At 52.3% G+C, this 13,620-nt stretch overlaps 1 protein-coding gene across 1 annotated transcript; it reads left to right on the forward strand.

Moving 5' to 3' along the window:
- The first annotated feature begins 1,051 nt into the window (after nucleotides 1-1,051).
- LOC119102600 (uncharacterized) lies at nucleotides 1,052-12,394 on the forward strand. The gene is made up of 6 exons (XM_037226041.1): nucleotides 1,052-1,193; nucleotides 4,808-4,891; nucleotides 8,168-8,308; nucleotides 9,170-9,300; nucleotides 9,937-10,077; nucleotides 10,441-12,394. The coding sequence occupies exons 2-6, from the start codon at nucleotides 4,813-4,815 to the stop codon at nucleotides 11,083-11,085; spliced, it is 1,137 nt and encodes a 378-aa protein (XP_037081936.1). The 5' UTR covers nucleotides 1,052-1,193; nucleotides 4,808-4,812; the 3' UTR covers nucleotides 11,086-12,394.
- The last annotated feature ends 1,226 nt before the right edge of the window (nucleotides 12,395-13,620 follow it).

Here is a 13,620-nt window from a genome sequence, read left to right on the forward strand (position 1 = left end):
CCTCGGGTCGCTGTGAACAGCACAGTCGGATGCGATCCAGATCCCAGAGGCACCCAACGTTCCGGCCATATACCGGGATCCTGTTCTTCCTTGGCGATTGTAAGCCCATTTACTACTTTCTGCAAGTCCATTCCACATATGGTGTAGCTATCTGATTAATCAGTAACGTCACTGTCGAAGCGCATTGTGAACTTGGCTATCGTGCCTTGAACTCCGTTGCGGATGTTGATATATCGACCCCTAGCAACAGCCAACGCCTGTTCACAGGTTGCATGTCGGGCAAATGTCAGCTCTAGATCGCATATTGAGCACATGGTTGTCGATACTGTTATTTTTGTTTCGCCACACAACTTGTCAATAGCTGTAGCATATAATTCGCCCCCAAAGCGCCATTTCTATGCTTGATATAGCTCGGCGAATTAAGTGACCTGATTTTACTCGTTGTCTCATTTTCAACTTGGCGCGTTCCTTCTGAGGCGTCTGAATCGCTGGCTTATGACGTCTCAGATTCCTTCCTCAGTGGGTGGCGTTCATCTAGGAAGGCCGAAGTCCAGGAGTCACTGACTTCGGCGCAGAGCCCCGCATGAATTAGATTTGACGCCACATTGTGGTTGGTTGTCGGCAAGAGACAGCTTGGGCACACGGCTGTCCACACATAATCTAAAAAGATCATGTGAGCAGCATTACTGAATGTTGTGGTTGAATGTGCTTGAAATAAATCCAGACTGACAACTTGGAAATATCAGGCAGCAGCTTTCCTAAGAACTCAGCCAAACCGTCGTAACAGACCTTGGCCCAAACGGCCGAGATATGCCATCCAGCAAGAACACATAGACTGCTCCCTGCAGTCAGCGCGTCGAGGCGGTGCCCTGCGCGGACCGGCACACGCCGCCATGACCTCCCGCACATCCAAGGGCACGCCGCCACCACATCCCGCACCTCGGCCGGCCGGCCAGCGTCGCAGCCGAAGGGTCACGTGGCTGTACCGAAAATAGCCGCCGGCGATGTTGTGAACCGGCGCCCCACTGGCAGCAATCGGCCGGCGCCCGTCGACCTGGTGCGAGCCCCGAGGCGCCGCATTTGACCGGCAGTCTCACGCCAGACCGCAACGGCCGACGGCGTCCTGCCCTTGTCGGACTCGGTTTCCGTGCGTGGTTGGTGGCCATTGAGTAAGCGCCGCGTCACAGAGTCAGGTGAGTCGCGGATGAGATACATCTGTCTGCCGTGGTGCGCTGGAAGGGGAGGGAGAGGGGGGGGGGGGGGCTGACATGATGCAAGAATGGTGCGAGGTCCTCAGATAAGGGATTGTTATTGACCTGTGTTGTTGAGCCAATGCACTTGATTGGTAGTCGACTTTCGTTACGGAACAAGTGGACCTATATATGGAGGCACCCTAACTGGTACATTGCCGGGATGAGTATTGGATGGCGTCGGGCCAAATTCGTAACTCATTTGTTATTGCTGAAATCGCCAGGGCGAAAAATATCGCGCACAATTGTTGGGAAGCTCGAAACTTGTAATATCACGAAATGTAAGGATTGCATCATAACAAGTCCCAAGCTCATGTCTCGTCCGCAAATGAATTTCAAACATAATTGTCCCGTTTAACTCGCCCGTTTGGGTTCACTGTAAGATCGTGCGCGAACAGAATATCTGTTGAAGGATGGCAGAAATCAAGTGAGGAAAGCGACTCCGAAATCAGTGGCAGGGCGATCTTGACAAAATCATGCAGTGACTTCGGGCTGAAAGATGGCAATGTTCATTAAACACCCGTCTGTTAAGATGGCGGGGGACCTGAAACCTGGACCGGAATCATTGAGACCAAACAGCCGGAGAGGTGCAGCATTCGATAGTTTGGGGCAGAGCGGAGGGGAAATAATTGCAGGAGCAGTAAGTCATGCCGGTGCGATTCTCTCTCTCCCCCCCCCCCCCCCTAGCACCCCAGAAGATAAAGAGGACAAGAGAAGCGAAAGATGAGGTGCAACGCTACCGTAGACATCGAGTAGCATGCTGATTGCGTCTAATGACTTCTAGACATCGTGTGACGCTACAGGGAATATTTCAAAGAGCAGCCTCCAAGATGATCAGTTGGGCACTGTCAGGTGATCTCCGAGTACTGCTTTGATAAGAGGAGCATTGTCATAGCGTTGTCAGCATCCAGGACGGACTTCAGGCATGGCTTGGGGCTAAACGTCTTGGCTATGTGGTAAGCATGTTGGCTTGCACGATTCCATAACGAACCCTTTCCAATGACGCTGAGCGATTCACCCCCTTTAAAAATAGCAGTCGTTGGAGAGCAGCCTGGCAGTTGATGCCCTGCAGGGACTCGCTCATACAATGCCTCCAAAAGGACCTGACCAGGTTCCCGCCAGCTCTGCCGGCTCCGCGCCGCTGGCGTCCTGGGCCGCTCCTCGTCGGGTGTGTTCGTCTGTCGCCGGGTTTACAGACCACGAACAGGCGGCGGTAGGACGGGTCGGGCCGGCCTGGACCCATCACAGCGCGCTCAGTTGACCTGAAGCAAGGATGGCCAGATTTACCTGCGAGTACGCAAAGAGGGCGTGTCACCCACGTTTGCCTATTTTATGACTGTTCCGTGCCTTAAAATATAATTATTCGTGGAACAAATTTCCAGGGCACAGTGCAGTGTAACCCATTATTGCTGAAAGCAAGTCACCCACAAATTCACCCATCTCACGAATTCCAGCCTGAAATGCCAAACATATCTCTGGAGCCCACTTTATCCCACCCATTGGAGCATTGTATTTCCTAGTGCGGTTCGCATTAATCCACGGCATTTCGTCCCAATTTCGTGCCAATTGGATGAATATTGAGAAGCACAGAATACATAGGGGTGTTGACCGCTACATAAATTAAGCTTGATGCGCTTTATCAGCTCCATTCAAGTTGGGCAGATCACTTTTAATGCAAGTCCACCCTGATCCAGATGTTTCCGACATTTCTTGGTGCACTCAGGCCTGATGCATGGGATCATCCCAAACCCATGGATTTATTCAATCCGTGTTTCGATCAGTGTCTGTGGAGACTGCTGAATGTTTCAAGGAACTGAACCTGTTCCGTTGCAATTTTTATGTCATGGACGATCTATATGGAACGATGAATCTCTACTACGTTAAACTGGTAAGTCAGCCTTTAAGGTGAGTAAGGCACACCGTCTAACAACGCCGAGCCGCCATGAAATCCCGGCTTGCGTCCTAAGAAACTATGCAACATACCAGCAAGATATACATACTGCATTTGTGGCCGATCATACGTGCATGGCCTGCCGTGCTGACCTGAGATGCCATGATGAAGTCATCGGTGGCTAAAAAGGACAAAACAGCTGACTATCAACAAGACAATCTGCACTCATAGAAAAAGGTCGCGCGAGCTACTTCACCTCACCAAAAGGTTCTATCTAGGCCGGAACGGCATGCATAATTACTAAGGTGACGAAACGAATGACTGACGTCTGTCAGCGCAGCCGCATTTCATTTCGATTGTCGCACGCTAGCCAGCGTCTTGATATGTCATACTTATTCAGACATACATGGAATACCGACATGACATACAGGCATGAAAGTGGCCATGTAGTTCGGGAGAGTAATAGGTTCAATCAATGGTTCCCTGTCGCAAACTCACGTTTTGTTACAGGAATTCCTCTTCTGAATGCACATTTCTTGGATAGTAAATAGAACGCGCATTTGCTTACACCACTTCCAAACCTGCCTTTCGTTGGAAGAAGTTCGTTGAAAGCGCCGCCACGTTTAAAATTTCAGGCATCGTTCCCAAACAAAGAGGCCAGGTTCCGTCAACGACGGGCTGTCGGGCGAGGCTGCACCGGCTCTGCCCAAAACGGCTGCCGGCAGTTCACGTGGAGCGAGTCCGGCCAGCCGCACATCAAGGAGCCGAACGCGCGAACAAAGCTCGCCGCATCGGGACAAAGAGCGCGCGCTTCACCGTCGCCGCTGGCTCCAGGTGCGGCGCGTGGGGCGTCGGTCGGCACTGGGCGATCGCCCTGTGGCGTCAGATCGCACCCCTGAGTCATCCACGTGCGCCGCGGCGGCACCGGCCGTCGGCTCGGCCGCCCCTTTCCGCGAGGGTGGCGCCGCCGAATTTAGCTGCGTCGTGCTCCGTCTGCCGGCAGATCTGCGCCGGTCATGACGCTGATCGGCGGGGCAGAACGCCAACTGCGCTGCCGGCCGGCCGCACGCCCGTTAAACTGACGCGTCCCCGACCGACCGGGGGCCGCCGAGGAATCGGAAACCAACCGATCCTATCTCGGCTGCCTACCCCATGTAATTGGGTTTCAACGCCGTAGATGTTCTGGTGATAAACGTCGGCCAAAATTTCGCACGGTTCACTAATGGTGGCCAATATATAGCGGGTGATTGTTGGCGTGCCTGCCTCAGTTTCATGAACACTCACAGAAGGCGGACATAAGAATGATGTTCACGTCAGAACCGCAAGTAAAAATACTGCGCGTTGTGTAGAATGCATTCCGAACCTCGGACGCCACGAGGCAGACAGCGAGGAAGTCCAGAGGCATCCTGCAATGGCGTTTGTAAAAGAACGTCGGACACGCTCCCTCCCGGAGATGACGCCCGTCCATTCTACCGTTCCAACCAGAACTTTGTGGTGCGAATAGTTTAGGTTCAAGTGGACATTAGTTAAACAAACCCAGACATGCAGACATCCAGACGGAAACAGACCCAGACAGACCAGATTGGTGAACTGGCAAATAAGTAGTTCCTTTCTTCGAGTATTTCGCCGGCTGTCGACTGACATCTGTTTGTGTCCATTGTTCCAGACACAATGATAATCCTTCGCCACCTGGATGACAGCGCGGAACCAATGAAGTCATCGTATCGGAAAGACGAGCCCAGCAAAGCAGGTAAACGTTTAACCTTACCGAGACACGTCACGAACCAGTAATATTCTCTTTTGTCGCCCCACGATCTCTAGATGTCAATGAAGCGTTCGTTTTCACGACATTGCGCATAATATGTTAGAAAATCCCCAGGAGTCCGAGGAGAAAATTCCCAGGAGCGAATACGTTTTTACAAAATGTTCGCTACTATCCGTGTAAAAAAATACCACGACTTTAATAACTTTTATCAAGTCAGATCAACGTTTACATGGCCGTAAAAATTATGTAGCTGACATGCGGAAGGATTTTTAAGAATATTACGTCAAAAGCTCAGATGCTTGCTCCGTGAGTAGCTGGATGGTTGGTTGGATCCCGGTGTGTCTGGCATCTCATGATGACGACCGGCGGGCTGTGCTGGGCTTACGTGGTCTGGCGGCGACCGTCCGGCTTGATGGGCTTACGCGGTCTGGTGGTTACCGTCGGGCTGTGATGGGCTCACGCGGTTAGGTGGTTACCGTCGGGCTGTGATGGGCTCACGCGGTCTGGTGGCGACCGTCGGACTGTGCTGGGCTCACGCGGCCTGGTGGCACCCGGCTGATTATGTGAAGGTCGCAGCATGTCCTCTCTGCGGGCTGGTTGCGACCGGCCCGGTTTGTTGGTTCATAAACGGATAATTTTCAAGGCCAAGAAGTCAAAAGAAGCAACAATCAAAAACGGTCTGAATTCATGCGGTAATACGTTAAAGCGACAACACTGCGGCACCAAAATTCAAAAACATCACAGTCGAATGCAAAAAATCAAATAGGTTAAGATCAAATGGATAAAAGTCAACTGCAACAACTTAGAAAAAGGCGGTAAGACAAAAGGAACAAAAATCACAGGAAAGCCCTTAATGACGAGGTCATATGTGTCAAAATATATCGAACAAGCAATACCAGTACGTTCGATGAGGAAAATGTGACAAGGGATAAAGGACTGATGAATACAAACCAAAGGGTAAAAGTCAAAGGGAAAAGGCCGAAGGAATGTAATTTAAGAAGATAACGTGAAATTAGCTTTTTGAAGTGTAAAAGTTAAGTGAGAGGCAAAAAATCCAGCTACACAAAACCTGTGGATGCATCGAAATTAAACAGGCCCAGAGATCATCAAGCGGTCGGCCACCTGGGGCACCTCCCAGGCCGAATCCGGGCACTCTACACCTTACACCCAGCCACACCTGTTTGTCCCACTTACTTACAGGCTGGAACTTCTTTCCATGTCAGCAGCCCCTCCCCCAACCCAGCCCGACCAGTGGAAACAAAGGGGGCTCTTTTTGTTGTCGATGGAGTCGGAGGCGGCGCAGCAGGAGCGGGGGCGGGGAGGGAGGGGGGGGGGGGGGGCGCTACGGGGGGTTGTCATAGAGGGAGGGTTTGTTTGGCCTCTAATTGAGCTAGAGATGCGAAACAAATAACGGGGATGTTTCCAGGGAGCCAACGGCATTCCGCCTTCGATGTTTTCATCTAGTTTTGAAAGTTGAGCATGATTTGAAACACGCGTGAGCGAAACGTTGCCCTGTCCAAAGCCTCCTTCTCACCCTTGTTACGGTTCATTTACGCTCGATCCCAACCTCTTCTTCCACAGTGACGAAATCAGTGAAGGGGCCCTCTGTTGCAGCATGCTTGCCCTGACAAAGCAACCCTTAACACGCGCCCGGGTGGCCGGCTAGACACCCTTCGTCCGAGTGGGGTGGGAGTGGGGGGGGGGGGGCTAATATGACCCTCCTGAAATCTCGGGAACTAAGAAAGCTAGAGACACCAAATTAGCAGGGTGTCTTGGCCTGTATGTGAACTCACTTTAGTCCAACCTTTGAGCTACCTAGGTCATAACATTCAGTTCCAGTAAGGTCAAACAAGGTCAAATTCTAGGGTTGTTCACCAAAGTGCCCCCAGAACCTAGGAAACTGTTTCTAAGCAAAAAGTTAAAGTCCCATTTGATGTCAGTGCCCTGGTTTGACCTTTTGAAGGTCATGGTGACCAAATTCATACAAAACTGCTCTGAGTTTTGCATTTGAATAAGTGACAAAGATTGCGCTAGGCAGTAAGTTCATAAAACAAAATGTCTACTTGGATCATCTTAGGTCAATGACCTTTCTGACCTCTAAGAAGCCAATGGAAGATATATAATGCGGTTCCTGCTGTCAATAAATTCGAAATGAGCAGCCAGCAAACTATCCCATACAGCACGCCCTAGAGTAATAAATCAAGTTGGTTGTGACCTTGGTGTGACCTTCATACCTGACCTTAGGTCTACGTAATTTACGCATTCAATATTTGTAGTGCCTAAGATAGCATCTCAGAGATGTATGGCTTCGCCAAACACTCCGTTATTGTATCAGATTGGTCGATTCCCTGGAAATTGCCTTCGCTGAAACGATGGTCCGACTTTGACCTGCTATGGGTCAGTGACCTCACAAGTACCTTTAGTTTTTTCATGTCAAACGACCTGCTGTTAATTTTCTACAGCTATGCAGAATTTGGCGCGGTTCGCCGCGCCGTTCGGAAACCATTCTTGAAAAACCTTCGGGCGGGTCAATTTGACCCCCACCCGAGCGCGTGTTGAAATGTCTAGAGATATCATGTGTCTGAAATTGGCTATCATGATGTGATTCCAATGACCTCCGTGTCCCGCACATTGGGCTTCTTTTACCGTTTTAGACCATAAAATCACCGCGAAAGTTGAGTTTCTATTCTTTCAAACCAGGAATCTACACTCGATATAGTTTTGGGGAGTAGGAATAAGTTGATGTTAGCGTCCACTTGCCCTTTTCCGGCCCAAACTGAGGAGGCGTTTCTGAAAATTTCGCCCACAAGCTTTTTTCCCCTGTGAGGGGCCCCATTTTGTCTCATAGGGTCCTTGGGCCCTTCTGTTCCAACTCGGGATCCCTTGCGCCTCTCCGCGTAGCCATGAGGCCCGCTAATTGGCTTGATGTTACTGGATGAGCGGAGGCAGGACAAGCGCCCATCCTCCTGAACGAGAGGGCTGCCAGGGGCTTTACGCGTCACGCGTAATCTTTTGCCTTTCAACCTTAATCCATTTCACTTTTGTCTCTTGACTTTTGGCACTTTTCCTTCTACAGTTTTTGACTTGTTGCGTGTTGGACTATTTGCATTTGACTTATGGTTTAGGCTATCTGCCATTTTATTCTTATCGTCATTTTATTCATTATTATTATCGGCCATATTATCTGCCTGGCACCCGGTTGATTCAAGTGATACCTACTGTTTGTTCTGTCAGTTACGGGCTGGATGTGTTGATTTTCAGCCTGTCTGCTCTGCGCCCTGGTGGTGACGCCCTACTTCACCTGGCTGCCGACGCCGCTGCTGATCAGCGGACTGTCTTTGTTCTACTGTCTGCTGGTGTTCCCTGCCTGCCTGTCCACCTCTGCCTGGGCCGCCGCGCTAGGTAAGCCGCCCGTGATGACCGACCGCACCGACCCCCCGGGACCACCGCACCGACCCCCGGGGCCGCCGCACCGACCCCCGGACCACCGCACCGACCCCCGGACCACCGCACCGAGCCCCCGGGGCCGCCGCACCGACCCCCGGGGGGCCACCGCACCGACTGTGTGATCACTAATCTGCACCGGCCTCCTCCGACCTCCTCTTAAGACGGTGTCGTCTTGATTAAGAATTTGAGTAGCACGGCATTTGCATCTTTTATGCTGGAGGATGCCTCATGGTCATGTATGGCCTCAGCACATTGTCGAGTCGTTCCTGATTGGTAATATTGTTGTTCGAGTTACATCTACACATGAGTAAGCCCACCACATGGCTGCACGCTTCTGATGTGTTTCGGCGCCTCTGAAGATATTTCTGTAAACAACAGGCGTCTGTGGATGGAATAGCCGGTGTCTATGTGTATGTTTGTGGAGGGGGGGGGGGGGGGGGAGGGGAGCAATAGCCGGTCCCGTGCCGTCTCCGGCGCTTGAGTCACCGTCCGTATGTGGCTTCGGCGCCTGAGTCGCCGTCCATGTGTGGCCCCAGCGTCCAAGTCGCCGTCCGTGTGTGGCCTCGGCGCCTGAGTCACCGTCCGTGTGTGGCTTCGGCGCCTGAGTCACCGTACGTGTGCGACTCCGGCGCCTGAGTCACCGTCCGTGTGTGGCTTCGGCGCCTGAGTCACCTTCCGTGTGTGGCCTTCGGCGCCTGAGTCACCGTCCGTGTGTGGCCTCCGGCGCCTGAGTCACCGTCCGTGTGTGGCTTCGACGCCTGAGTCGCCGTCCGTGTGTGGCGGGTGACATCTGAATCCGCTGACGCTGTGTTGCAGAGGCGGCGAGGGAGGCGCTGCAGCAGGCGCTGGCCGGCGTCTGGGAGGGACTCAGCGATGTTCGGCGGCACGTGGCCCGACTCGAGCGCGCTCTCATGACCATGCACAACCTGACCACGCTGCTCAACCAGGTGCGTCTTACTAACCAACCGACTCGAACGCGCCCTTATGACCATGCACAAGCTCACCACACTGCTCAACTGGATGCGCCGTCCGCAGAGGCGCGTTGGCGGCCCCAGGGCTGGGGCGGAGGGGGTCTTCCGGGGGGGGGGGGGGGGGGGGGCGCGATCCGCGATCACACATGAGCCGCGATCACACAACTGACGTACGTGCTTTTATGTTCATCTAACCGCGTTTTGGGCACGAACCTTAAGAAAATTAGTTTTTTGTCCATTTTTGTTGCTACATCTTGCCAGTTCTTCACACATATCTCGGCCTCGTGGATGCAACCTTCCAAGCGCCACGGAAGGAAAAGCACACCAACGTCAGCTCCATATTGCGCTCGACTCTCCCCCTGAAGATTTTGATCAATGCAAACAAATGCACAGAAGACGCTAGCCACAGATGCCAGCCACAGTACGGAGGTACTCTAGAGTGATGCGTGGGCATTGATCTGTGTTCAGTTAAATGAATACTTGGTGCTTGCCATCTCCTTAGATAGCTAGCGGCATGTGCTGCATGCACTTGAGCTGTTGTTCATAGAGCCTGCTGTCCCTGTGGGTGTACAACTTCACCCGAGTTATTCACTCAGTACCGGTCGATTTCAGCTCCTGACCCTGGTGGCGTGCGACGTGGTCTTCCTGCCCGGCCAGAAGTTCAGCAGTCTCTACACCCTCATGTTTCTCAACGTCGTCTCGTACTGCGTGAAATACGTCTCTGAAATGGCGCACAAGGACCTTGTGATGGAGGTGAGTGATAATATAGATGAGTGGAGTTTTGAATTTCGTGTTGAGAACGCTACTTCCCATAATTATTTCACCTGCCGCGCAGTATAGACTCCAACCAGCAATGAAAACGTTAAAGCCACTTACAAGTACCATAGACGTGATTCTGTTCCGAGCATCTGCACTTCAAGACCCGCTTATCTCTCCAACAAACTGAAACTGACGTTGAACTTCTGCTGTCGCTTTAACACAACGCAGATCATGTCGTGCTCAAACGGAAAGCAATCTGTGTGTTCGTGAATGTGTCCTCCGGGCGCGCCGCTTTGCGATGGAGGCGCGCTTCACCGTATTGGTCGGCGTGACGTGTGGGCGGCTCTGACGGCGCAGGTGACCATCTCTCCGCGCTCTGGCGTCCGGCACCTGGCTCTCACCACCACTCGGCTCATCTACGAGTGGACCAAGGCCATCACCTTCGTCATCACGGTGGTGTCCATGCTGCTGGTGTTCGGACTGCAGCGCGGCCTCAGCCGGTACCAGCCGAGCGCCGGATACCTGCTGGTGGCCGTGCTCTACTACGCCGCCAGCGAGCGCCGACTGACAGGCGCCTGGCAGGCGGCGCTGGAGCGGCTCTGCCTGCCGAACCTCGACGGCCTGGAGGAGCTCTGGACGCCGCTGCTGCTGGGCTACGGCTGCGCGGCCGTCGCCGGACTGCTGGCCGCCACCGCCGCCTGGCTGGGCCACGTCCGCCTGGCGCTGGCCGTCGGCTACCTCTGCTGCTGGTTTCGCGCGCGAGAGACAAGCACGAGCCATCTGGCGGCGCTGGGACAGCAGAGGGCGCTACTGCTGCCGTTCCGCACAGCCGAGCCGGCCGAGCTGCGCGACATGGATGATGTGTGCGCTGTCTGCCTGGCGCCGATGCGTGAGGCACGCGTCACGCCCTGCCACCACCTCTTCCACAGCTCCTGCCTGAGACGCTGTCTACAGGTCACCGACCGCTGCGCCATCTGCAAGCGCGACCTGGACTCAGAGTAGCCGATTGCGGCATGAGATGGCGCGCGCATTTGATTTGACAGCGGCAGTCCAATTCTCATTCTGGGCTGGAGCTGGGACTGACTCACGTAGTCGTGTCTGATTTATCTGCCTCTAGATCTCCTATTTTAACTGTGCGAATGTGGCTTTTAAGCATCCGCGTTTTGGGGTGTGCTCAGTTGATGTGCTTAGTTCGGCAGTTGATAACTACACAGGTCTGCGTGGTGCGTGCGGCAGCCGTGAAATCCAAGATGTGATAACGGCCTGATGGCACTTCGCGTGCGTTCGTGCTTTAAACGCATGCAAGTCGCGTAGATGGATGTACCAAAACCGGCATTGAAAGGTCATGGCATGTGTTCTAAGCTTTGTATTTTATCGTTCGGAAGTTATCTTACCTCGCCGTCTTCGATACCTTAACGCGAACATTGCGTTATATGCTGCAAATTCACAGGTCGCAAAGCGATAATTGTCATGCTGTGAGGAGTGCTTGATGCCTGACACTTTCTAGTGTCATGCACGTGTGGCTGTTGGTTACAAAACCATCGGCGAACTAATGCTTCCCGGACCATCGGCAAAAGTTCACCGGGTGAGGCTATTACGATTGCTGTGACCGCTGTTCGTCAGAGCGAGCTGGACCACATTCGCTTAAATATTTGGCTCCTCTCCAGGACCGTTCTATGAAATGTACATATGCTCAGCGAGGTTTTCAGAGAAGACGGTAGCTCAAGATGCCTAGAGCCTCTTGGGGGAAATGGTGTAATCCTGCCAGTAATGTGCATAGTTTCGTAACACTGCATTTTTCCTATGGCTGGTGCGAACTTCTATACTAGAACGCAACGTGAATGGCTACGTGACATTCCTTTTTGTCATATGAATGTGCGTGCGCGATGAGTGCTAGCTGAACATGGGTGCTACGGTGGTGGCCGCTGGTGCCGGTGCTGATGCTTGCCAATTTAGTGAGCAAATAACATCGTGCAATTGTGTTCGTCTGCATACTGTCTTGTAGCTGTGCCACAGATGATCCGCAGTATTCTGTCAACGTGCGTATATCTATGCTTCGAGCACCCTAAGTGACAGGCACTCTAAAGCTCGCAGTTACGTGACGCAATATGGCTACTGTTTTGATGCATCATATGGTGTCGAACTATTTCCAATATCTATTACTAACCCAGTGCATAGGTTGCAAAGGTACGCTTCTTTCGTTGGGGCACGCCAATATGCGCGTGATAACTCAATGTTACGTTTGGGAAAAGGAAGCTGCACTCATCTATCATGCATGTTTTGTAATAAACGCTGATTGCGTGAGCTGAAATCCAACTTTGCCCAGTGTGCGGGTGAGTAGTATGCCATCCAATGAGGCAGCTATCCACTACGCGTTATACATTCTGAATGCCAGATGGTACGTTTACTTCTTATCTGTAACATACGTACGATAAATTCCTATAGCTGTCCAGCTGAAAAGTGCAATGAGTAGAAGTCCACCAAAGTAGGCAAAATCAGAGTGGACAAACATGATTCAAGAACGAGGTAGATATAGTAAATACATCATAGGGAGCGTGCGTCCCCAGCCTGCGTTGCAATCCAAGAAAAGGGGAAGACCTGCTGCGCTTGCCAATGTGGTTTGTCGAAATCGTCTGCTATGAGCCGACCTGTCTCGTTTTGTGTCGTTTGTTTGAGATGATAGTTCGAATGGATTAAGCATGTTATCAGTTTTCAATTTTGGTTTTGTTTTGTTGGATGTACATCAATTTTGGCACCTTCCATCGTTCAAGGACTGGCTGCAGCGCAGGTCCGTTGCACCCGACACACACATGTATGAAGGGGCGATGACAGACAGGGTGATGACACAGTCGTTGAACCAGTGTAAATGACTCCCTAACAGCACATTTCTTATCAGGGCAGGAGTCCTTGAACGTGGTGGCCAACACACGGAGCACGAAAAACAGCTCGTTATCAGGCGCGCCGAGTGATGCCGTGTTTATTTCAAACCACTGCAGGTAACTATCAGCGGGCACCGTAGCTCTGCTGTTGGCTGTAGGCATCCGTTTTACTGGGCTGGCCTCCCGACAGCTCACCTCTCGCTGGGAATGCCGTAAGTGGATTTTCAGACAGGGCACTCGTTTGAAAATGTTTACTGTCCTGCATGCAAGGACCGATTGTTTGATTTATATCAATTTGGAGGGTTATCGGCTGGCACTGGAGCTTTGTTGTTATCTGACAGCACTAGTTGTATTCCAATGACCCCCCCCCCCCCCCAACCCGACAGCGCAGTTATGAATGCAGTCGGACATGCATGGATCGCGACTGCCAGCATGCGGCAGCGTATATGCATACATGTATAATGCAGGCATATATGCACGCATGCTTATATGCATATGTATATGCATATATAAATATATTTACGAGGAGCGGAGGTTGAGGTGCATGTGATAGCACCGCATGATTGACACCACCTCGCACCGTAACGCTGTTGCCTGCCGACGGCATCAGTTTCAGTCGGTTAACTCCCTGGTAGCGCATCAGTCAGTACTGGCGGGC

Source organism: Pollicipes pollicipes, unplaced genomic scaffold (assembly GCF_011947565.3).
Source record: "Pollicipes pollicipes isolate AB1234 unplaced genomic scaffold, Ppol_2.1 Scaffold_2555;HRSCAF=2994_pilon_pilon_pilon, whole genome shotgun sequence".
NCBI classification, from domain to species: domain Eukaryota; kingdom Metazoa; phylum Arthropoda; class Thecostraca; order Pollicipedomorpha; family Pollicipedidae; genus Pollicipes; species Pollicipes pollicipes.